The following is a 24918-nucleotide window of genomic DNA, read 5'->3' as shown; positions in this document are numbered from 1 at the left end:
GTATAAGTAGGAGCATTGCCAGCAGATGGAGGGACATGATCATTCCCCTCTTTCGGCATTGGTGAGGCCTCACCTGGAGTACAGCGTCCAGTTTTGGGCCCCACACTACAAGAAGAATGTGGAAAAACTGGAAAGAGTCCAGCAGAGAGCAACAAAAATTATTAGGGGGCTGGAGCACATGACTTATGAGGAGAGGCTGAGGGAACTGGGATTATTTAGTCTGCAGAAGAGAAGAATGAGGGGGGATTTGATAGCTGCTTTCAACTACCTGAAAGGGGGTTCCAAAGAGGATGGATCTAGACTGTTCTCAGTGGTGGCGGATGACAGAACAAGGAGTAATGGTCTCAAGTTGCAGTGGGGGAGGTTTAGGTTGGATATTAGGGAAAACTTTTTCACTAGGAGGGTGGTGAAACACTGGAATGCGTTACCTAGGGAGGTGGTGGAATCTCCTTCCTTTGAGGTTTTTAAGGTCAGGCTTGACAAAGCCCTGGCTGGGATGATTTAGTTGGGGATTGGTCCTGCTTTGAGCAGGGGGTTGGACTAGATGACTTCCTGAGGTCCCTTCCAACCTTGATATTCTGTGAGACGGTGGAACATTCAAGCACCCCATTGTGGGCTCACTCCACCTCGCGGCCTGGTATTTGGATGGGCATTGGAGATAGAATGCTCCTGCTCTGCGCCGTCCCAGAAATCCTTAATCAAAGTGGGAAAGACTACTAGAGCCTGCTACAAGGCTAAATTCTTCCACTTTTTGGCCTGGGCACAATGCCACCAACATTCCCTTGACACAGTGGGCATTCCAGTTATCCTTGACTACCTCCTTGCCTTAAAGAAGTCAAGTATAGCCCTTAGCTGGCTGCAGGTACTCTTAGCAGCATTTAGCACATTCCTTCCTCCAGTGGAGGGACATTCTGTCCTCATACATCTGGCCACGATGCAATTTATCAGGGCCTTCCCACCAATCATCAAACCTGTGCCTCAATGGGATCTTAATCTTGTCCTGTCAATGCTCACAGGCCCGCCCTTCAAACCTACCATGACATGTGCCATGACCCACCTCTCCATGAAAATGGCATTCTTAATGGCCATCACTTCACCCAGAAGGGTCAGTGAGCTGGCAGCACCGCCTTACACAGTATTCCACCAAGAGGAGGTCTCCCTTTGGTTATCTCTGAATTCTATATCAATCAAGCAATCTATTTGCCTGTATTTTTTCTGAAGCGTTACGCTTCTCCTGAAGGCAAGAGGCTGCACTCCCTCACCCTCAGACGTGCCCTGGCATTCTAGCTTCAAAGAACCAAAGCCATTAGGAAATCTCCAAGGCTTTTTGTCACCATAGCAGAAAGGTCATGTGAACAAGCCGTATCCTCACAGAGAATCTCTATGTTGGTCTCCAGATGCATATTAGAATGATACAATATAGCAAAGCTCCTCTTCCCCCCTCCCCCACGGGGGTGTTATACCCCACTCCACACAAGGACAGGCAGCCTTCATAGCATCCTTATCAGATGTCCCGATGCAGGACATTTGCAAAACAGCAACTTGGTGCTCTGTCCACACGTTTATGGCACACTACACCCTGATTCAAGTGGCAGCTGTGGATGCAACAATGGGAACAGCAGTATTGCAAGCATTGCTGCTGTCAACTTCCTCACACCCTCCTCCAGGCTGAATACTGCTTGCGAGTCACCCACGTGAAGAAGAACTGGAGATTCCTTACTGTAGCTGGAGGTTCTTCGAGATGCGTGGTCCCCTATCTGTTTTCCACTACCCACCCTCCTTCACCTCTTCTTCAGACCCTACTACATTACGGTAAGAGGGGGATCTGGAGAGCGGTCAACCTGCACTGCCCCTTATACCTTTGGACAGAAGCATGCAAGAAGATACTGCACGTGTGCATGTCAACGGACACTGCTTGAAAGAATTTCTGAAATCTGGCACATGGCAACCATGTGTACCCACATGTGGAAAACAGATAGGGACCACATATCTCGAAGAACCTCCAATTACAGCAAGTAACCTCCATTTATGTTCATCACTTTACATATAATGTTATTACATACATTTCACCATGATATCATTGACCTGCAAGCTATTCATTTTCAAATAATACCTCACAAGGCCTATTCTGTTTCAAGATTATTACAGTGGTGTATAGGGTGTGAATACAGGGGTCCGTTCGGTCACAATCTGGTCTTAAAATAGTAACATAATCTACAGAAAAACTATTCTCGTAATTTTTGTGGTGGTTTCTAAGATTTATTGTTCTTCCTCCTCCAAGGCATGGACAATTAAAGTCATCATAGTACTGTAGTCTAGCTTTACATCTAGAGGAATACAAAATTGGTGCCACTAAAATTTTTTAAAACTCTAAACCATTGATCATATGAGTCAGATTTTTCTCTACACATGAATTACCCTCAAATAAACAGAAGTAACTGTTCTTAAAATCAAACATAGTATGCTAGTATTACTTTAGATATAAAGGCATATTATTTTTCTACATTTGAAAAGTACCACTTTTGAGTACCTGAGACTTGCAGCTGTCCAGTTATATCTGTCCTAATATGTGGCTCCTAAGTAATGTTTAATGGAGTGCTTGTTACCTGAACATTAAGCCATCAGTAATTGTAGAGATATCATATCCCTTCATGCCTGCTGTAAATGAAGTTTGATCCTCTTATTGTGTAGAGTCTCCATAGTTAATCATTTCTGAATAATGTGGTTACTCATAATGAGATTTAATCCAGGCTGTTGTTATATTTGGTTGAGATTTTCAAAGGCAGGTAGGGGATTTAGCTACACAACTTATGTTAGTTTCAGTGGGTCCGCTTTGAAAATCTTAACCTGAGATTTATTCCAAGCTTGTTCAGATCTCTGGCTGTCACACAGTGCATATGCTTCGCCATCTTGTAGCAGATTTCTTCATGCATTTCTCATGGCATGAGGGACATAGGCTCCTGAATCTTGCTCATCCATGATAAGGTAAAGTGAAGTAGGTTTGGAATCTGGGTTTTATTTCACTTGGGCAGAATTCAGATTTTTCTTCACCCAGGGTTCATTAGTTTTGGAAGAACTAGTTGAGATGCTCTAGAAGGACCAAAACAGGACTAAAAGACAAGCCAAATCTCTGATGCCTACAAGAGGAGTTACCAATTAAGGCTAAACTATGTAGTGAGACATTAATATCCCAGAAGGATATTTTGGGACATTTCCATGCTTTCACTATGGTAATAGACATTTTAGAAAAATCAAAGACAGAGAAATTGTATTTAGCATTACTGGATTAGCTAGAAAGGCAGATCTGACTAACTTGCCAAATTCCCTACTTCTAATTACTCCAGGGAAAATAGAAGCCAATGCAGAGACATTGGTTTCAAGAGTGACAGTGGGCTGGCAGTCTGCCATCTCACTGGGCATGTGTTTGAGGATTAGAGACTTAATTTCTAAAATGGAATTTTTATTTCCTGGCTTAGATTTTGCTGACAATACATTGTTCCTAAAATCACTGTTGTGTAAACTATTGATTATTCGTCTATTGAGGGCATCTGCCATCCACTTATCAAGGTAGTACACAGTCTGAGTCCTACTGATACTCACATAGTGCAATATCCAGAAACATCTTTTTTCCTCCTTTGGCTAGCCAAGAAATTGCACCCTTCCTCTTAGACACAGACTCTAGCCACAGTGATCACTGCAACACAGTCTACCAATGGTTGATTGTGAATACCATGCAGAAGTTTCAGCTCATACAGTATATAGTGTCCCATCCAAAATAAGACATGAAGAGAGCGTATCATACTGGCATTCCATGTTCCGTCTTAGCTCCCTGTCTAATTCTTTATCTACTTCAAGTTCCTGGTCCAAATTGTTAAGCCTCTCAATGGGATGTTTCGCTTGCACATTCACAAGGAAGGACAGTGACTGACAGCTGATTGAAACATTTTTGGTAGAAGAGCTTGTGTTGCGGAACTTTTGACACAGAAGACCAGAATGAGTTTGAGTCTCACCCTTTTCGGAACACAATGCAAGACTCACTTTGTTACATAAATCTTCCCTTGGTAAAGACATCTCTGGTTTTCTCCTGAAAAATCAACCAATAAAAATGAATTTTAGAAGTGCAACAACCTAGACAAGGATTGAGAAAAGAATTATTAGTCAGACTTCTTGTACTTGCCACCTAGACTAGACTGCTATTCTGAACTATACATTTGTAGCGATATACCAGTCAAATACTCTTACTTTCCATTTATACAAGAACCTGAGGAATGATTTTCAGTTTAGGATGCAAGAGAATGATGACAGAGGTACATATTTGCAAGTAACTCTTCTCTGAAAAGAGCAACTTCTAAGTCTTTGAAACGGTCTATGTGAGACACAGGCAATCATTAAAAAAATTGAATTGAATGGTAATCTCTAGTGGACTCGGAAACACTTAATAGAAAGCATTTCTTCCCCCTGGAAAGTGTCATTTTTGGTGCCATTTGTAATGTATACAACCCTAGGCCTTCCCAGAATCCTTCCTGTAAAATTACAGAAAAATCTTTCTGGATTTATCCATGAAAACAGGACACCTTGCACCAGATTGGAATTGAAATATGTTCATAGATTCTGACACTCATTTCAACATACATTGTGGGCTTTAGTCTTATCAGATGTGAAAATGGAACCATAACCTGGCTGCTGTTGCTGGGGTCTGGTTTGACAAGGGATTAATCAAATATCACTAATAGTGAGTGCCGAAAGGTCACTTCGCTTCAAGTCACTAACCAACACCTTACCTCCACCAACACTTGGAAGTGGTGGGGATTGTCTCAGCTAATGATGAAGATATGGTGGTAGAGCTGAAGAGTCCATCAAAATCCAGGAGCAATGTGTCCTTTTGTTTGTTCTTGCTTGGCTTTGGGGTGACATAGACGTGTCACTTCACTTCTTTCTCTCCTTAACGTAGTGTTTGTTTAGGTGGCCTAAGCAGGACAAGTTTGGGAAGTCCTGGGGTTCAGGTAGTACTGCCTTAATCTAGGCTGTTGAAAACATCCAGTCCAAACTTGCATTAATTCTGGCCTTCTTGGAACGCCTGGTCCATCCTGGGTTTGCCTCCTCTCCCCCAAGAGGATTGACATTCTTGGACACTTTATATAAGATATAATTCTCCACTTGAGCTGTTCTCCAGATAGAATCTGAATTTTTCTAGTTCTAAGCAGTCCTGGTATTCTAAGAAGAGGTCCATTGTATCTGCTATTTTCCAATAGGCTGTATGCAATGCACAATTGTGCTCTCCTAGCTTGGAGTCTTGTCTTTTTTAGAAGAAACTTCCTAGACATTAAAAATTGGATGAATGCCTCTTGTAGTTGTCAAATCAAGATAGCCCTAAGTTCATAGTTTCCACCATTCCCTTTAGCTTTTTCTTAGACTCATAGACTTTCAGTCCAGAAGGGACTATATGATCATCTAGCCTGACATCCTGCACGTTGCAGGCTACAGAACCTCCTCCCCCGGCTCCCGTAATAGACCCTTAATTACTGAGTCCTCAAATCATGATTTCAGTTAGAGACTTTACCATTTACACCAGTTTAAATCTGCAAGTGACCCATGCCCCAGGCAGTAGAGGAAGGCGAAAAACCCCAAGGGTCTCTGCCAATCTGATTGTTGGGAAATTTCTTCCTGACCCCAAATATGGCGGCCAGATAAATCCCGAGCCTTTCTGCAACACCCAACAGTCAAACACTTAGGAAGGAATTCTCTATAGTATCTCAGAGCCCTCTCCATCTAGCATCCCATCACCAGTCATTGGAGATATTTGCTGCTAGCAGTCGCAGGTCAGCGACATGCCCTTGTAGGCTGTCTCATCATGCCATCCCCTCTGTAAACTTATCAGCTGAAGCCAGTTAGATTTTTTTGCCTTCACTGATCCCCTAGGGAGGCTGTTCCAGAACTTCACTCCTCTGAAGGTTAGAAACCTTCATCTAATTTCAAGCCTAAACTTGTTGATGGCCAGTTTTATAGCCATTTGTTGTTGTTGTCCACATTGGCGTGTAACCTATATAACTCCTCTCCCTCCCTGGTATTTATCCCTCTGATGTATTTATAGAGAGCAATCATATTTTCCCTTAGCCTTCTTTTGGTTAGGCTAAACAAGCCAACCGCTTTGAGTCTGCTGTCGTAAGGTAGGTTTTCCATTCCTCTGATCATCCTAGTAGCCCTTCTCAGCATCTGTTCCAGTTTGAATTCATCTTTCTTAAACATGGGATACCAGAATTACACATAGTATTCCAGATGAGGTCTCACCAGTGCCTTGTATAACGGTACTAACACTTCCCCATCTCTACTGGAAATACCTCACCTGATGCATCCATCCTAGGATTGCATTAGCCTTTTTCACAGTGGCTCGTAATCATCATGTGATCAACCAGTACACCCAGGTCTTTCTCATCTTCTGTCACTTCCAACTGATAAGTCCTCAGTTTATAGCAAAAATTCTTTTTGTTAGTCCCTAAGTGTGTGACTTTGCACTATTAAGTTTCATTCCAGTTTTCAAGATCTGTATGATATTCCGGTTCTCCTCCGTATTGGCAATTCCTCCTAACTTTGTGGCATCTGCAAATTTTATTAGCACACTCCCACTTTTTGTGCTAAAGTCAGTAATTAAAATGTTAAATAACTTTTGTCCCAAGACAGATCCCTGAGGAACTCCACTAGTACCCTCCCTCCAGCCTGACAGTTCAGTTTTCAGTATGACCCATTGCAGGCTCCCCATAAACCAGTTCCTTATCTAACTTTAAATTCTCATATTAATCACCACATTCTCCCATTTAACAAATAATTTCTCATGTAGAACTGAATCAAATACCTTACTGAAATCCTGGTAGATTAGATCTATTGTATTTCCTTTGTTAACAAATCAGTTTCCTTCTCAGAGAAGGAGATCAGGTTGATCTGGCACAATCTACCTTTTATAAAACCATGTTGGATTTTATCCCAATTACCTGTTTATTTCTATGTCCTTAACTAATTTCTCTTTCAAAATTTGTTCCAAGACCTTGCATATAATTGAGTTCAAACTAATAGGTCTGTAGTTTTCCAGATCACATTTTTTCCCTTTTTTAAAAATAGAAACTATATTACCAATTCTCCACTCATAGTGTATGACCTCTGAGTGATTCTTGGTTCCCAATGTTGGGAAGCGGGGCACTTTTCAAAGGGGTACCAAACTTACTCAAGGCATGCTTTTTAAAATTTTGCTTGGGTTTGTGATCGTTTCCAACCATTCACCTGTTCAAGGGGCACTATATAGATTTCATGGAATCAAACGTAGCCCACAAAACGTTGACTACCTAATGCTACTAGGAAAGTCAGGACAATACACAGTCCTCTGAAGCTCCTCAGAAGTAAAAGCTGGTCAGTGGAGCATTACACTGAGACAGATCTCAGAATACCCTCAGGGCCACAGGCCTTTGTAGAAGGCCAAGAAAACTTCCTTGGGGAGGAGATGCTGTCAAGAGCCTGTGCAGCTATGTGGTGCCTTCTGCCTCCATCTGAACTTTTTCCTACCCAGGTTAGACAAATAGGCTGAGTCTGCTTCCAGCACTTCCCAAAGTTTGCCCCTTGCCAAACTGTCATTTGACAGGCAAACCAAATCAAAGGTATCCAAGTTAAGCCATATTTCATCTATACTAGACAGTCAGAGAGGTGGGGAGAGCCAACAGGAGATGATCACATCTGAGGGGACGAATGACTCCTCCATATGACTGTCATAATTTAGTGCTAACTGGAAAGGGTCTGCTGAAAGTGGAAGGAAGCTCTGTATGTAGGAGAAGGAAATTACAACTATTTGTCTGAATGCATCCGATGAAGTGAGCTGTAGCTCACGAAAGCTTATGCTCAAATAAATTTGTTAGTCTCTAAGGTGCCACAAGTACTCCTTAACTTTTTGGAAGGAGAAGTGTCTTCTACACACCGTCTAATGTTACTTAAAGGGGCAGATGATAACCCAAATACAGCAAAATAAGGAAAATTCCTTGAAGCATAGATAAAAAAATGTTAATACAAAGTAACTTATTTGGCCTCATTTGGATAATTGGAAGTTGTTGCGCTTGAAGATTTTTGCAAAAAAAAAGAAACAATAGACGTGTTTCTGCCAATCTGTTAAGTACTGTCAATGACTAAGGCAGCCAAATGACTATGTATTTTCTCCAAACCCATCTAATGGAAATATCCAGAGCTATTTGGTTTTTATGGTGGATTTTATTGAGATAAAAAGATCTTAAAAGTGATAAGACTAGCAAACTTGCAGCTCTGCTGTTTCAGGTCTGGAGCTCCTCTAGGTGGCTACTCATGGAACTTCATCTTAAACCATACCCAATGAGTCAAAACTTAAGTCCTGAATGCTGTGTTGAGTTTATACAGCACATCAAATAGTACGGGCAACAGTAATAAATAGTGCCTGTTATTTGAACTATTCATTCGCATTTTGAGATAGTTATGAGTGCTGTTATATAACTTTCTTGAATATGTTAATACATTGTTAATGGTGAAGTCTAATCAGATAAATGTCTCGTGAGCAGTGTAGGTGGGGTCCTGGCTTCTAATCTTCTTGTTAAATGCACTGTCATTTGATAAGCTATACGCAAAGGATTTCAATTTTTTTTTTAATCTGGTTTTTCTCATTTTGTTGTCTGTAACGTTATGATGCTAACAATTGAACATATCTAAAAGGATTTTAGACATGGAACATTACAGTTCAGCACTCTTGATTTTTATACAATGTGTGAATTACTTATTTTGTTTGCTGAATAAGTATCCAATTAGCGCTTGAGATTTCTTTGATGATGAGCTCATATTGTAATGTACTGTGCGCTCCAAATATCAAGGGTAAACAGGAGGTTCAGCAATTAACCCTTTTTTCCCCTATACAAGACCCAAAATCATCACAAATCGCCATTTCCCATTCCATAATATGTCCCAGCATGCGCTTTGCAGATAATGTCTCAACCACCATGGAGCTCCCCTGGAGCATAGAGCCACCTTGCAAGGCTCAGGCAAGTGGTGGCTTTTTTGTTATATGGAATCACAGAATAATAAAGTGCAGGGCTGGAAGGGACCTCGAGAGGTCATCTAATCCAGCTCCCTGTGCTGAGACAGAACCAAGTAAATCTAGACTATCACTGACAGGTATTTATCTAACTTGTTCTTAAAAAACCTCCAGTCATGGGGATTCCACAACATCCCTTGAATCATAGAACATCAGGGTTGGAAGGGACCTCAGGAAGTCATCTAGTCCAACCCCCTGCTCAAAGCAGGACCAGTCCCCAACTAACTCATCCCAGACAGGGCTTTGTCAAACCTGACCTTAAAAACCTCAAAGGAAGGAGATTCCACCACCTCCCTAAATAACGCATTGCAGTGCTTCACCACCCTCCTAGTGAAATTTTTTTTCCTAATATTCAACCTAAACCTCCCCCACTGCAACTTGAGACTGTTACTCCTTGTTCTATCACTGCTACCACTGAGAACAGACTAGATCCATCTTCTTTGGAACCTCCTTTCAGGTAGTTGAAAGCAGCTATCAAACCCCCCACCCCCACCCCCCATTCTTCTATTCCGCAGACTAAACAATCCCAGTTCCCTCAGCCTCTCCTCATAAGTCATGTGTTCCAGTCCCCTAATCATTTTTCTTGTCCTCCACTGGACTCTTTCCAATTTTTCCACATCCTTCTTGTAGTGTGGGGCCCAAAACTGGACACACTACTCCAGATGAGGCCTCACCAATGGCAAATAGAGGGGAATGATCACGTCCCTCGATCTGCTCGCTATGCCCCTACTTATACATCCCAAAATGCCATTAACCTTCTTGGCAACAAGAGCACACTGTTGACTCTCATCCAGCTTCTCATCCACTGTAACCCCGAGTTCCTTTTCTGCAGAACTGCTGCCTAGCCACTCAGTCCCTAGTCTGTAGCAGTACATGGGATTCTTCCGTCCTAAGTGCAGGATTCTGCACTTGTCCGTGTTGAACCTCATCAGATTTCTTTTGGCCCAGTCCTGTAATTTGTCTAGGTCCCTCTGTATTCTATCCCTACCCTCCATCGTATCTTTATCTACCACTCCTCCCAGTTTAGTGTCATCTGCAAACTTGCTGAGGGTGCAATCCACGCCATCCTCCAGATAATTAATGAAGATATTAAACAAAACCGGCCCCAGGACCGACCTTTGGGGCACTCCGCTTGATATCAGCTTGATGTACAACTAGACATGGAGCCATTGATCACTACCCGTTGAGCCAGATGATCCAGCCAGCTTTCTGTCTACCTTATAGTCCATTCATCCAGCCCATACTTCTTTAACTTGCTGGCAAGAATACTGTGGGAGACCATATCAAAAGCTTTGCTAAAGTCAAGGAATAACAAGAAATCCTATTCCAGAGCTTAACTATCCCTATAGTTAGAAAGTTTTTTCTGATATCTAACCTAAATCTCCCTTGCTTCAGATTAAGCCCATTACTTCTTGTCCTACCTTCAGTGGACATGGAGAACAATTGATCACTGTTCTCTTTATAACAGCCTTTAATATATTTGAAGACATTATCAGTTTTCCTTCAGTCTTTTTTTTCCCCCAAGGCTAAACATGCCTATGGTCAAGTTTTCTAAATCTTTTATCACTATTGTTGCTCTCCCCTAGAGTCCCTCCAATTTGTCCACATCTTTCTTAATATGTGTACCCAGAATTGGACACATTATACCAGCTGAGACCTCCCCAGTGCTGAGTAGAGCAGGACAGTTACCTCCTGTGTCTTACGTATGACACACCTTTTAATGCATCTCAAAATATTAACTTTTTTGTCAATGGCATCACATTGTTGACTGATATTTAATTTGTGATCCTCTATAATTCACATATCCTTTTCAGTAGTACGACCACCTAGCCAGTTATTCCCCATTTTCTAGTTGTGCCTTTGATTTTTCCTTTATAATTGTAGTATTTCACATTTGTCTTTATTGAATTTCATCTTGTTGATTTCAGACCAATTCTCCAATTTGTCAAAGTTGTTTTGAATTCTAATTCCGCCCTCCAAAATACTTGCAATCTCTTCCAGTTTGGTGTCATTTGCAGATTTTACAAGCATACTCTCACTCCATTATCCAAGTCATTAATAAAAATATTAAATAGTATTGGACCCACGACTGACCCCTGTGGGGCTCCTCTGAATGCATTCTCCCAGTTTATCAGCAAACCATTGATAACTACTCTTTCAACTAGTTATGCACCCACCTTATAGTAATTTCATCTAAACCACATTTCCCTAGTTTGCTTATGAGACTGTCATGTGGGACTGTGTGAAAAGCTGCAGTTTAGCAGAATTTTATTCTGAATGTATTTACTTATTAGAAATGTATTTATTTTGGCAAAATTTTATATTTATACCAAGGAGAGTATAAAATTTAAAAAAAACTTGAAACTTTACAAAGCCATGGCATAAGGTGCAAAAGAAAAACAGGAAAAAAAATGCAAAAGGTTTAAAAAGTCAGTTACCTCACCCGACCAGCCAGCTCTAGGCTCCAGCTAGGGTCCTCCAGAATGGTTGAGGCAGTGTGCATAGGGACATTTCATGGAGCAGGAACAGATCATTCCCAACATTGGCACACCTAAATGACTAGAAAGTTTGTTCAAAATCAATTATATGCTGAAGACTGCTGTTGCCCATCCTATTTAAATTGTTCAGCGTATAATCTTTAATGTTTTTGTGAAAGATAGCTGCTGATGTGCAAGATCATTTTGATTGCCACATGAGGCAACGCTTAAGAAGTGGTCCCAAATACTGGGGAAATTCAGAAAACTGACTCTTGAGGTATTAGTAATATTTAATGTATAGGATAAACAAGCAAATATCAAATTATGAAAAACTATTCCATATTTTGGGATACTTGTGCAGTTTATAGTATGGAAACTTTCTCCAAAGAAACAGCTGAAGAAAGTATTATAAAGCTGTGGATGTAACTCTTCTTTTAAATATATCTGTGTTCCTGTAATAGTGTTGTGTGTTAATGAACCTTGTGTCTTATTTCAGAGAGATTCCCCCTCTACATCCAGACAGTCCCCAGCTAATGGTCATAGCAGCACTAACAATTCTGTTTCGGTAAGACCTCCAGTTCCAGACAGAGAAAGTGTGCAAATTTTGTTGGTGCTCATCTACCATTACTGTTATAGTTACATGTTTTCAGTGGAAAATTATGTTCTGCTGATATAATCAAGGCTACTACAATTATAACTCCCCATTTTCTCCTTTTAAGGTTTTTTTTTTCAACAACATATTCTTCTCATTAACATTAAATTAATTAAATATTAATAAGTGTAACATGGCAGGTCACTCATCCTTAAAATGTTCTTAGCAATCCCTTGGTCCTAGTTGCCTCAAAACTAAGCAAGGATTTAAAGTGGAAGCATTATTTCCATTCTAAACTTTTGAAGCAGTGTTTCAAGGAAGAATAATTGCAGAGTAGGTATTTCAGGGCTTTTCCAATGTTGGAGTTTTGAGAGACCTCTGGAATGTGTATTCGTTTCCGCTATCTGAGTTAAGGAATTGGTGTGCCCTCTGCTGTTGTGGTACGTGCACATACTTTGTGAAATATGAGCCTTGCCTGGGTATGGAAAGCAAAAGGAAGTGGCTTTAAACTGCACTACAAACCAAGCTAGTATCATCACATCTTTAACACAAAGTACTTCCAGTTCAGCATGTATCCAGGTAGAAGGTGCTCTTGATTTCAGATATTTCTCAATAGATGTTCAAATTTGTATTGTTTATCATTTGTCACTGTCGTGATTTATATGGCAAAACATTACAAAGCATCTGTATCTGCAAGTTCCTTCTGTAAGATTTCTGTAAGAGTGCTGCTGACACTCACAGTTAGGCGCACTCTGGTAACTTCAACAATGCCATCACTTCATGGGATTGTGTATCATCTGAAAAACCCAGACCAGGGCAACTTTTCCATCAACTATTAAAAGTAAATTATAGTTTAGAAATGATTAGCTTCAAAGTAAAGTATTTTAATTATAACAATGAAAGATAATTATGTGGATGGAGAACTTCAATAAATTTCTGTGAAAAATACTGAACTTGCAACATAATAGACACACTCATAAATTTATTCCTGATCACAATTTAACATTTAATATCTTTCTAAGATAAAATTTAGTAATATTTATTGTAACTATTTCCTATTTTCTAGAAACACATCCAATTTAAGTATCTATTAAATTGAAAAAGGCATTCTTATAGAAAGCCTCTTTCACTTGCAGGTGCTTTTGTGTTGAAGATGCTGAATCATTTATTTAAATAAAAAAAAAAAAGCACATTTTCTATCTGCTTAAACTTTTACCTGCTTTCTTCAGCTTGCTGCTAAACAGCCTGGGTTTGATTTTCTTTAAGAAATAAGAACTTCTAAGAAATGGGTTAATGTTTTATACATATGTACATGTAACATTTTGCTGTAATGTAACAAATTATACTAACAAATGATGTTGTATACTCTAAAAAAGTAAAATGAAAATTTCTTCTCCTGGGTTGGCTTTGTTCTGCAGGACTTGCCATCAACAACACAACCAAAAGGACGACAGGTGAATAGATATCCTCCATGGAAACTTTTCTAAACTTAGCTGCTAGTAGCCAACCCCTTCTTACCTTTTTCCATTCTGTATGTGCTGGACTATAACATTTAAGCTTGAAGAATGCGTCCATTTTGTTTTTAACTCATTGTATATGGCTAATTCACAGTAATGTTTTTTCCATCCATTTATTTGTGTGTGAGAGACACTGGGAGGTTCATTGTAATTTCAGACTGTGTCGTTTTAATTATTAAGAACACATTCATAGATACATACAGCACTGTTCAAATTTGAAACCTGCACAGGTTTTCACTTTGGAATAAAGTACAGCTTTATGCTGTGCCAGGAATTTAGATCAAACTGTGGCAAATAAAGGAAGCTTAAAATAACTTAAAACCTCATTCTGAGAAAACTTTAAAAGTTGTTCATTGTTTTAGTTTAGTTCATAACTGGTTATTACTGTTTACTAAATGCTAAGGATTACTTTTATGAAGGGCCACTAAATCTGAAGTTATCATCCCATTTATAAGGCTAATTTACAACCCCATACTCTAGCTTCACCAAAACCAGCACGCTGCAAATTTCATGCACCACATTTTATTCCACGGTGCAGATTTCTTCTGGAAAATTTTGAGCAAATTTCACAAAGCATTTAAGGGAAAGAGATTATTTTTGTTTCTGATCTCTTTTCAAAGATTTGTATAATGTTTAGCTCTTATCTCTGTAAACTGAATTACAGTCCATCTTCATTTTTCCTGTAGTGCTTACGGAGCACCTTGGTTTAGTTAGATATTTGAGGGTGTGTAAATACCAAACACAAGTAATTACATTTTATATATATAATATGCACCTGAGTTTATGTGTATTATGTGAATGCATCTATTTGAAATACATGCTGCAATGTTTGCATCGCTCCAGCAGCACTTTGTCCTCAGTGACAGGTGTCTTCTTTGGGCCAGATTCTGCTTTTAGGCTCTTTGGATAGGACCTTTCTTGGCTGTTTATGGAACAAAGCAGTACTCTGAGTGAGTAAGTATGGCAGAATCTGGCCTACTAATAGCAGCCCCTGCTTTTTCGCGGGTAGAGGGAGCAGAAGGCCCTGGCTGCATTGGAGCCAGGTGACATGTGAAACCATCCTTCACCACCAGCAGAGAGGGAAAAGGAGCTCAGCTGTTGGTGCAGGTTCTCTCTCAGAAGTGCATCTTGGGTCAGAAGAGCGGGAAGAGCCAGGAGGCCCTTGATTATTTAATTATTTTTTTTTAACATAAGGCACTCAAGGGATTTTTCAGTCCCTTCTTACCCTTATGATCTTGGCCTGAAGTAAAACAGTCGTACATAGTTTCATAGGCCAAAGCAGGACTTTTCCCTCCCAAGAAAATTCCAAGAAACTTCTTTAAGGTTTCTGCAAATGCTTCCTAATGATTCTCCTCTGCAGTTTCAAGGAACTTTTCTTTGTTTCAGCTGCTGTGCCATCTTGTAGCACAAGAAGCCCCAGATCCATCTTCATCAGTGACTTCTTGTAGGCCCAACCTTTCCAAGGTCTGCCTCTGAGGAAGGGGAAACTTCCTCTGAAACTGAACTAGAGATTCAATCCCTAGCTCTAACAATGCAAAGATTTGGAAATAATTTACAAGGAATATCATTATAACTATGAAATTCAAGGCACTTCAGGATGAACAGATTTTGTAAAGGTCTTTTTTTATCAGGCTCAGTCAGCAGGGGGACCTGTTCAAGCAATGGGTTACTCTCCTTTTGTTTCCCGTTTTTGAAGTCCTGCAGTTTCCTTTTGTTCTCTAGAGGTCCCAGGCAGCCAGAGTCTAGTCGTACAGATGCTCTGTGAAACACCCTTTAAGACTCTGTATTCAGCTGACTTTTTTGCTTTCCTTCCCTTGAAGTATTTTTCTTAGTGTCCATCAGTTTGGCCAGGACAGTGGAAGAATCACCATGGGCCCAGAATGGAGTTGGACCCATTCTAGGTTTTTGTAGGGCTCCTAAGATGTATTTAAAAAAGTCCAAACTTTTCCTTAAAGGGCCACAGCAGTCTCTGGATGGAGACATAGTGAATAGGGAAGAATCATACTAGAAGTAAGAGGGAAAAGAAAGGAGGAACCTCTAGGGGTACAAAATATTGATCGCTATTCTAGCCTATTTGTACCAGAGATGGGGAAAGGCAAGGGTGACTGCAGTAATAATCAAATCACAAAAAACAAATTAGTAAAAAGCAATGAAAGTGTTTTTAAATCCCCATTTTACAGATGTGTCCATTGAGGAAAGAGAATAGGTGACTTACCCAAGATCACACAGAGTCAATGGCAATGAGGATAAGATTTTAAAATATTGAAAATCCGGCCTTCTACTCTGGCACCTGTCATCAGGTGCTATCATTTTAAATAGATTTCAGGTATGAAGGGCGGTGACTGATGATATTAAGATTGCAGCCAAGCATATGGTAGAAACATTGTTGAGAAAAAGAATTGGGTTAGTTCTGTAGTGCCATAATACTTAGCATCTGGGTGCTATTACTAAACTGTTAAGAGATTTATTGGAGCTGAATTTGAAAGGAAGTAAGGTGGATAAATGTTTATAAATGTAAGTAAAATATATTGCTCTGTCTTCCAATCATTTATTTAAAATACATATGATTTAAAGCAAGCAGAGCAAATTATGGTCAGAAAAGTGTCTGTGTACAAACAGCTCCTCTTTACTGTGTGTATCCAGAGACATATCTGCTTACTTTTCTGACCAAAAACACCTATTAACTTTGTATTGCAGAGCCAATAGAGCTATCACAGACTGAGCTATATCTTTTTCTGGGTTATATGGCACCAACAGAATTGTTAACTAAGTTCCAATTGTAGAATTTTTCTTACTAGTGAGTCTGCAAGAGCCATAAAGATCCCAGGTTGAGTCTTCAAGGCTTCCAGTTAGGGAAAAATATCTTACTGGCAAACCAAGCACATTTGATGTGGAAGGTGGTATTGTGCCAATAAACACAAAATTTCACAGTGCTGTTTTTACAGTCACTTTTCTGACTATAATCAAATTTTAAATGAGGGAACGGATGGTGTCACAGACCTGGTAGCGCGTCCCCTGTTGGACATTCACCAGGCTGCTGAGTTTGGATCCAAATTCTGGATCCTGCATGCTGCTAAGCCTTCTGAGGTAGAGCAGCATCCAAGCACTGTCTCTAGCCTCTCAGGCTTTCTCTGGGGATACAGTTTCCCTGTCTAGTACCCCTTGTCAGAAGTGGGACCCCACTGCCCTAGGTCCCTAGACCAGTTCTGTACCCAGGTCTCCTCATTATCTTTTTCAGAGCCCCACCCTCATGGATACTCTGGTTTAGTTTAACCCTTCAGGAACATGTGACAGTTTTTTAACAAGCAACCCAGAGGCTTTTCAGAGTAACTTCTTAAAAACACGTGCATTATTCCTAAGGAAAGCGTAGAGATTTACAGATCCGTACACAAGTAACAAACCATCATCACCACAACCATTGCAAATCCCAAAGGGACATAGCCTCCTTACATATTGAGTGCCAACCAGACTGATCTCTAGCTAGGTCCTTAAGACAATCCAGCTGAATGTTGCATCTGTTTTCCGTCACTGGCAATCTTGCCGTGCCATTGAAATGCTTAAGGACCACATAATTGTCAGCCGTGTAGCAGCATTCCTTAGTAACCACACTTCATAATTCATTGGTCTTCCATCTTAATAATATGTCTATACCAAGAAAGCTGCCAGAATTAAACCAGTGCTGATGGAGGTGGTTGTGGGGGTCAGCCACGAATATCCTCGTTGCTAAAATTGTCCTGCCACTTAATATGGATCAGCTGTTGAAGACAACAAGAAGTAAAAACATCAGTCACCACTCTTCAGCCTTCCTTGGTGCCCATGTTTCATTGCTATATGGTACAGTTGGCATAATCATAATCCTGTAGATCCACAGCTTTGTAATAAGCCTGATGTCCCAGCTTCTCCACAGAAACCACTGATGAAAAGCCTGGAATGTGGCAGCAGCTGCTGCTGCTATACAAGAATCCACTTCTTTCAGACCACAGCAAACCTTGCATGCAAAAGCCCTCTCTCCGGTTTCCTCACCACTCCAAGCACCCTGTAGGGTTTTGGTCAGTCCTTTCAGGGTCTTAAGAGTCTCCTTTCCCCATTCTCAGCCTGCAGGTTTTTTCTCTCTGCCTCACAACAATTACGGCAGTCAAAAGGTTCTCTCTAGCTGAGAGAGCGTGTGTCTTTTTAGCAGCAGCTTCTAATGCCTCTTCCTTTGTTCTGCCTTTCTCCTGGGGATTCCTTTGCTCCAGTCCCCCACTGCAGACAACCTGAGATCAGCAGTTTCCTTTAGCTTGGCCAGTCTCTTTAGCATATTCATTGTCCTTCTTGTCAGGGTGCATGGTATTTGACATGGTTCCTGTCAACGAGTAGCTGATTCAATCTATGTTGAGGGTTAGTTATACATAGAGTTCATAAAATCAATCAGAATTCATAAAGGCATACATTGATAAATTTCCCAAACCATCACATCTCATCCGATGAAGTGAGCTGTAGCTCACGAAAGCTTATGCTCGAATAAATTTGTTAGTCTCTAAGGTGCCACTAGTACTCCTTTTCTTGTATCACTAATGTAACTTTGGAAGTTAGGATATCTGTTTTCTATTCTCAGTTCTGTCACAGATGTTTTGTGTGACCTCAGACCATTTAACACCTTTGAGATCCTCTGATTCATGGCACTACATAAATGCAAAGCCTTATATTATTTAAAACAGAACAGTTAAATACTTCATGTCTGCTGTGTGTGCTCCTGAAAGCATACCCTTTTCAGACTATTCATTTTAATACCATTGTTCTAGGATGACACACAAAGTAAGAAACTGGTATTGAAAGAACTGCAATTGCCTATCATTATTGGTGCCTATGAGTGTATATATAACTGAGAATGGATTTGCACTAATTTAAACTATACAGAGATTACCTAGATTCCACCGAAGCAAATATATTTAATAGGGACTATACTGGGTTTCTTATTACGTCTAGTGAGAATTTGGTTTAGTCTAAAGGAGTACTGATAATTATATAGTAATACTTCTTACCATCAAAATCATTAAAATATAATCCAACTTGAAAATGTGTTATGTAGCTTTTGTTGAAGGTAAAGTACAGTTCAAGCCATGAAATGTGGTACTGACTTTCAACGTGTAATTTTAGATGACTGCTAATAATATACAAATTTAGATTTTAGTTTTAAATTTTCAGTAATACCAAAATCTATATTAAAGATTTGTAGATAAGATTCCACACAGAATGCGAACATTTGCTGTTACTCTTAGACTTTACAATATGTCACCAGTATTAAAGGTAACATCACATTGTCTCCATTGTTTTCAGCTGTCACTTATGTTTTCATCATTGTTTCTTCTGCTTGTAAGCATACAGTGTGTGGTAGCTAGAGGTGCAGATCAAATTTTCACCTACTATACTTAATACCAATGAATGGTAATATGGCAGTGTTCTTTACAAACTCCTGTTTTATAGATATATGTAAGAGCACAATTTGAATATGATCCAGCAAAGGACGACCTCATCCCCTGCAAAGAAGCTGGCATCAGATTTAGAGTTGGAGACATTATCCAGATCATTAGCAAGGATGATCACAATTGGTGGCAGGGTAAACTAGAGAACTCCAAAAATGGTACTGCCGGTCTCATTCCTTCTCCTGAGCTTCAAGAATGGTATGTTTTTTGGTTTTCTATAAAAATGAATTTATCCTTGTCATATTTACCTTGGTATAGAGCAGTGTTCTCAACCTTTCCAGACTACTGTTCCCCTTTCAGGAGTCTGATTTGTCTTGCATACCCTGAGTATCACTTCACTTAAAAACTACTTCCTTACAAAATCAGACATAAAAACACAAAAGTGTCACAGCACACTATTACTGAAAAATTGCTTACTCTCTCGTTTTTACCATGTACTTATAAATCAATTGGAATATAAATATTGTACTTCCATGTCAGTGTATGGTATATAGAACAGTGTAAACAAGCCATTGTCTGTATGAAATTTTAGTTTGTACTGACTTCACTAGTGCTTTTTATGTAGCCTGATGTAAAACTAGACAAATATCTAGCTGAGTTGATGTACCCCCAGGAAGACCTTTGTGTACCCCTGGTTGAGAACTATTGGTATAGAGGGCATGCTGGGTTGGGAGTGGTATGTCTCAGTGGGGGTGCCACATGCAGCAGTGTGGAGATTTTGGCTGGCACTGCAGCCTATAGGGCAGCCCCAAGAGACTGCTGTATCTTACCCAGGTCTTCGCTCCTGTCTAAATTATGCCAGGGACATCTGCAGACCCTGAAGCAGCCTAGCATAAGGGACACAAATGTGGTTTAAAGCCATCTTAGTCCCCTCTTTCTCCTGGGCTGTGAGCTCTAAGAACAGTCCTGATAGCAATGCACCTATAAAATATATGTATTAATATTCATCTCTGTAACTGAACATCTTTAATAGAAGAAAGTTTTGAGAAGTCTTGCTCTACACTCGTAAATTAAAACAGCCTTCTTTTTGAAGTATCACATGTCCTTTTAAATACATGTTTATAATAGAAGAGTTAATACTTCAGTGAACAATGGATACTGTAGTAAGTTGTCCGTAACAACAAGCTAATTAGTTATTTTTTCCCCTTCACATGCCAGGCGAGTAGCTTGTATTGCCATGGAGAAGACCAAACAGGAGCAGCAGGCCAGCTGTACTTGGTTTGGAAAGAAAAAGAAGCAGTACAAAGACAAATACTTGGCAAAGCACAATGCAGGTATGAGAAGCAAGGGTCTTTGAGACCGGGTTAAAAATTGCTTTGCCAGCCAAACCTCGTTTGTTGTTTGCCAGCTGGCACTGCCATGAATCTAGTGAGTTATATAGGAAAAGTTAAGTAAAGCTGTAGCTATACCAGCAGTTCTATCCTGATTCTCTGTCCAGTATTTAAACTTATAGTTTAACCAATAAGATTGAATCCAACAAATCTGCAACAAGATTAATTCACTATAACATATCCAACAGTAGCATTGTATTGCTCTGGTTTCGGTATTTCAAGGAACTGTGGAAGCTAATGAGATATAACTTTAGTAATCTGTATAAAGTGTTTTATACCATACTATACTTCCTGTCTACAGAGGACTCTGCCGCAGCATCTAGACATTCTTGTCAATAGAGATTGTGTAAATTAGAACATCATTTGCAAAAGGGTGTTTTCTTGAAGCTTTACAGCTGAAAGAAGAATAAATGGCACTCTGAAGTTAAAAAGTGTGATTTCACAGTTAAACTTCCAATAGAATAACATATAACTTCTGCTCTGTTCTCAAGTTATACCGTAGATTCAGCTTTAAACATATATAACCTTGATTGCATTTGGCTGAAATTAGACAAATTCTTGGAGTTATTCCCTTAATGCCTGCAGTTGGCTGAGTTCTGAGGACTGTATTCTATCTAGAATGGTAAAAAAAAATTAAGTGTTTTGATAGACTTTGAAAAATTTTGAAAACTGAAATTTTGCAGACTCATAGGGCCTGATCCAGCAAATCTCTCAATAACTTCAATGAGAGTTGGATCAAGCCCGTAGTTCTTTATGTGGATTTGAAGTATCTTGCTATTTTAAAAAAATTTAAAACAGTCAATATGTTTAATCTATTTTTACTGCATTTTTATTTACGTTGCAAACTATGATGGTAATACATTATGATACTCTTGTCATTAGAGCTATTAAGATTTTATCAGAACCACAGGATACATATCTCCAACATTTTATAGTGAAGTGTCTTTATGTTTTACATTAACTGCAGCTTTTCCAGTTGTGACCCTCTGGTGTCCAAAGCAGAAAAAGCCCATTACAGTGTCAGTGGAAGCTTTCAGTTTTCTCAAAAGATTAGTCACAGTGTAATGTCAATTGCCATGTCAGTACAGCTGATGTCCTACTGGCCCTCCAGTAGAACATATGGTATTAAAGATAAAACCACTCGTTCCGAAACCCTTGTTGTACTGTACCTAAGCATTAAAAGACCAGATGAATACAGGTTGAAAATCTTTTAATTTCATTTCTTTTATTGATTTGAGTTACTCTTACCGTTTTAACATTTGCATTTAATTAAAATAGTGTTGCAACCATCTTACAGAAATTAAAAAGAAAACTAGAGAGAATGAGAAATACATGCCAGACTTTCCTAGTGACTTGATATAGCAGAGATATTTCAGGTTACGATGGAGGTGTGCTGGCTTGCATAGTGCTTGCCTGTTTTACTCCTATGGCCAGTGCTGTTAGCCTCTCACCTCCAAGAGCACCATATTTCTCACAAAATATAAAAATAAAAATAGAAGATCATCATCACAAACACAAGTTAAAAAAAAAGGGTATCCTTGACATAGTACCATTGGTACATATGCCCGGAAACAACGGGCTAATCGGACTATGGGTTCTAATCAGGGTCTGTTTGGAAATCTTGATTCAGTTTTAGTGTCTTTGATTTAGAGAAATAAATTATCTAATGCAGGAGATTGCAGGGCACCAAAAATAATACTACACCTATAAGACATAATTAAGTTTGGTAAATGCAGTACTGAATAGAGCTACCCTCAAATATTACAGTATTCTTTTTCTTGTATATGATTAGATTGATTTCCTGAGGTGTATATAGCCTTGTGAAAGTGAGCAGAGCTATAATAGTTTGTATTTAACCTATGTTCCTGCTCGTATCCTCTGAGTACCAATAGGCCAAGGATAAATTGTTCATCTTCATAACAAGATAAGGTTATAGTGTGGGGCTAATGAACAATTAGGGTTTGGATGTGTGGTTGCCAGAATCTTATCAGCAGTTCTTATAAGATTTGGGCCCCAAATGGCAGTCATGGTTCTGTGAGATTTCTCATCTTGAAAGGTAGAAATTTTACAAGATCATCTGTTTGGAGATTTCCACCATTTTGAGTCATGATGTCACAAACTGGCTGTTTTCACAAGATTTTAGCAACATCTGCCCCGGAACTGGAAAATAGGCTCTTTCTTGTTTTGGATCTTACTAGGAACAAAAAACAGCGGAGTTAGTTTGAATCTAAGGAATCTAATTCAAACTCCATAGAGGGAGTCGCACAAAAGCATCCCAAGGTAGAATTTGCTCCTCTTTGTTGTAAGAGTATTCACAGGAAATTTTTAACATACATATATTTTAAGTCTTAAGCATTCTGAGTATTTTCCCATGCTACTATTTTATGGAAGAGAAAAGGGTGCTGGAATGTAGTTGGTACAACAGCCTTGCAGGCAACTAAAAATGTATGGTTTCTAAATATTTAGGAAAATAGCTTAGATTTTGGTGTGATTTTCCAGGATATCAGCAGCGCTTGTCACCAGATTGCTTTGCAAATCAAACAATTTATGAAGCCATGGAGAAAATAGCGTAATTGCTTATTATATTAAAAAAGACAGAATTTTCTCCTTTGCTGCAAAGATAATTGCTGTCACACCTCACTTTTGTCCTTAATCAGTTCTCAAGTCTTGGGCCAAGTCCTCAAACAGTGTACAATAAGAACATGCCAGATCTTTCAAAAGTCTGTTTTAAATCAACCAAAGTTAACATTACTTAATAGTTTGTCTTTATTAGATTCAGTTACCATTTTCAGGTGTGTTATAAGATACGTTATAGTGATATTGAAATGTATTGGGAAAAAAAATATTTTTTTTATTTTTTTGCAGAAATGCTATTGCAGGACTTCGTAAAATATCATTCCTCAGATTTTAAGTTATGCTTCACAGTATGCATAAAATAATGACTATTAGAATACTGCCAAGCTTTTATAAAATGCATTTATCATTTCTTAATGTTATTTATTTGCCTTGTGTTTAGAATATTGCATGGGAAAGTTTATTTTGTGCATATACTTTTTATTTTACTAATATATTACAAGCCATATCTCAATGACCCCTGTACATTTTTCATGCTGTCTTACTCCCAATGGCCTCTGTGCATGTAAGTAACCTGTCAAGTGACAATGCCTCTTTATTTGCTTCTTACTGTTTCCTTTCAAATAACTCCTTTTCTTTATTAGCTAGTTGCACAGAAACATTAAAAAGTTGTTTTTAAATGTGTCCCTGTATTCCTCATATCTTGTGTACAAAAAATCATTTTCCACTTGTGTATGGAAACCCTACAGTCATTAGGTAATCCCGTTCAGACCAAAGCATATCTTCTCCATGCTTCTAGTTTGTGGTTAAGACATGAATATGCACCATTTTTGTTCTTTGTTTGTGGTGTTTGTTGTTGATATGTATTTCAGTTCAGGAAGAATAAAGGCTAGATTTTTTTCCAGTGGGATGAGTTATTTGAGGGTTAGATAGTTAAAGTGGCAGAGCCGGTTAGCACAAAATAGATACACCACTCTTCCTAATGTTGAATAAACTGGTTAGCTAATTTAAATGAATTCAAGTTACAGCAGAGGCATACTCCATCTTTGTAGGTTCTTGGAGTGAAGAAAAATATAGCCAGAACCTTCCTCTAAAAGTACATTTTAATATTTGGAGAAACTTTGAGGGAGATATTTTTCTTTAAATTGAATTCGGAAGGTTTTCTGACAGACTAACAAGTTTGCAAATCCATATATTTTCTAAGTTAAGAAGTCTTAAATAACTAAACTGACCAGTTTACAGTGTGACCAACAGTGTGTTGAAGTAGTTGTACAAAGGTTTCTAAGTACATTAAATGGATCTGAATTGCAAACTACATTACTGCAATGACTACTAGGATTCATTAAAGCCATAATATAGTAGGCTTCCTTCCTTTTTAAGACCAGGATTGTAATACTGGTAATTCTTATTAGAATGGATCCCCCTTCTTTTTCGTAATTGCTGATTGCCACAATCTTTATCTCTAAATTAAAGCATTCTTCTTTATAATTAGCAGCCTCCTGCCTCATTCCTTCATTAGAATTTTACTGAAATGATTGTGTTACCACAAATATTCTATTATTGGCTATAAGGAGGAACAGCATTATTTTAGTGGAGAAAACTTGATTTGACACACATACTGTACCTTGGCAATTGACAATGATCAGAATAGGCGCTGCAGAAAATATACATGGCAGTTAAATTAAGATTTTACTAAAATGAGATTTTTTTTAAAAAAATAAATATGCCCGCAATATGGTAGAGGTTCTTTCTTGTGCAGAAATGTCATCACTTTTTGTTGCAAATCTTCATTCAGTGTCAAAAGTTTTAAAAGCATGTGAATAAAAATAGCATGTGTTTGAAGAGAACTCTACTTATAATTAACATGGTAG

General features: G+C 39.0%; 1 protein-coding gene across 13 annotated transcripts in view; it reads left to right on the top strand.

Annotated features, from left to right (window-relative positions):
- The window catches only part of CASK (calcium/calmodulin dependent serine protein kinase), a 438390-nt gene that overhangs the window by 398216 nt on the left and 15256 nt on the right, over positions 1 to 24918 (top strand). For 8 of the 13 annotated variants that reach the window (XM_048864695.2, XM_048864659.2, XM_048864648.2 and 5 more), the window contains 4 exons: positions 12065 to 12133; positions 13579 to 13614; positions 19144 to 19340; positions 20301 to 20416. In XM_048864695.2, coding sequence (XP_048720652.1) covers positions 12065 to 12133; positions 13579 to 13614; positions 19144 to 19340; positions 20301 to 20416 — 418 coding nt within the window. The remainder of the gene's footprint in view (positions 1 to 12064; positions 12134 to 13578; positions 13615 to 19143; positions 19341 to 20300; positions 20417 to 24918) is intronic. The other 5 variants (XM_048864713.2, XM_048864704.2, XM_048864687.2 and 2 more) reach the window with 2 other exon arrangements.

Source organism: Caretta caretta, chromosome 1, assembly GCF_965140235.1.
Source record: "Caretta caretta isolate rCarCar2 chromosome 1, rCarCar1.hap1, whole genome shotgun sequence".
Taxonomy (NCBI): domain Eukaryota; kingdom Metazoa; phylum Chordata; order Testudines; family Cheloniidae; genus Caretta; species Caretta caretta.
This window is presented reverse-complemented; position numbering and strand designations above follow the sequence as displayed.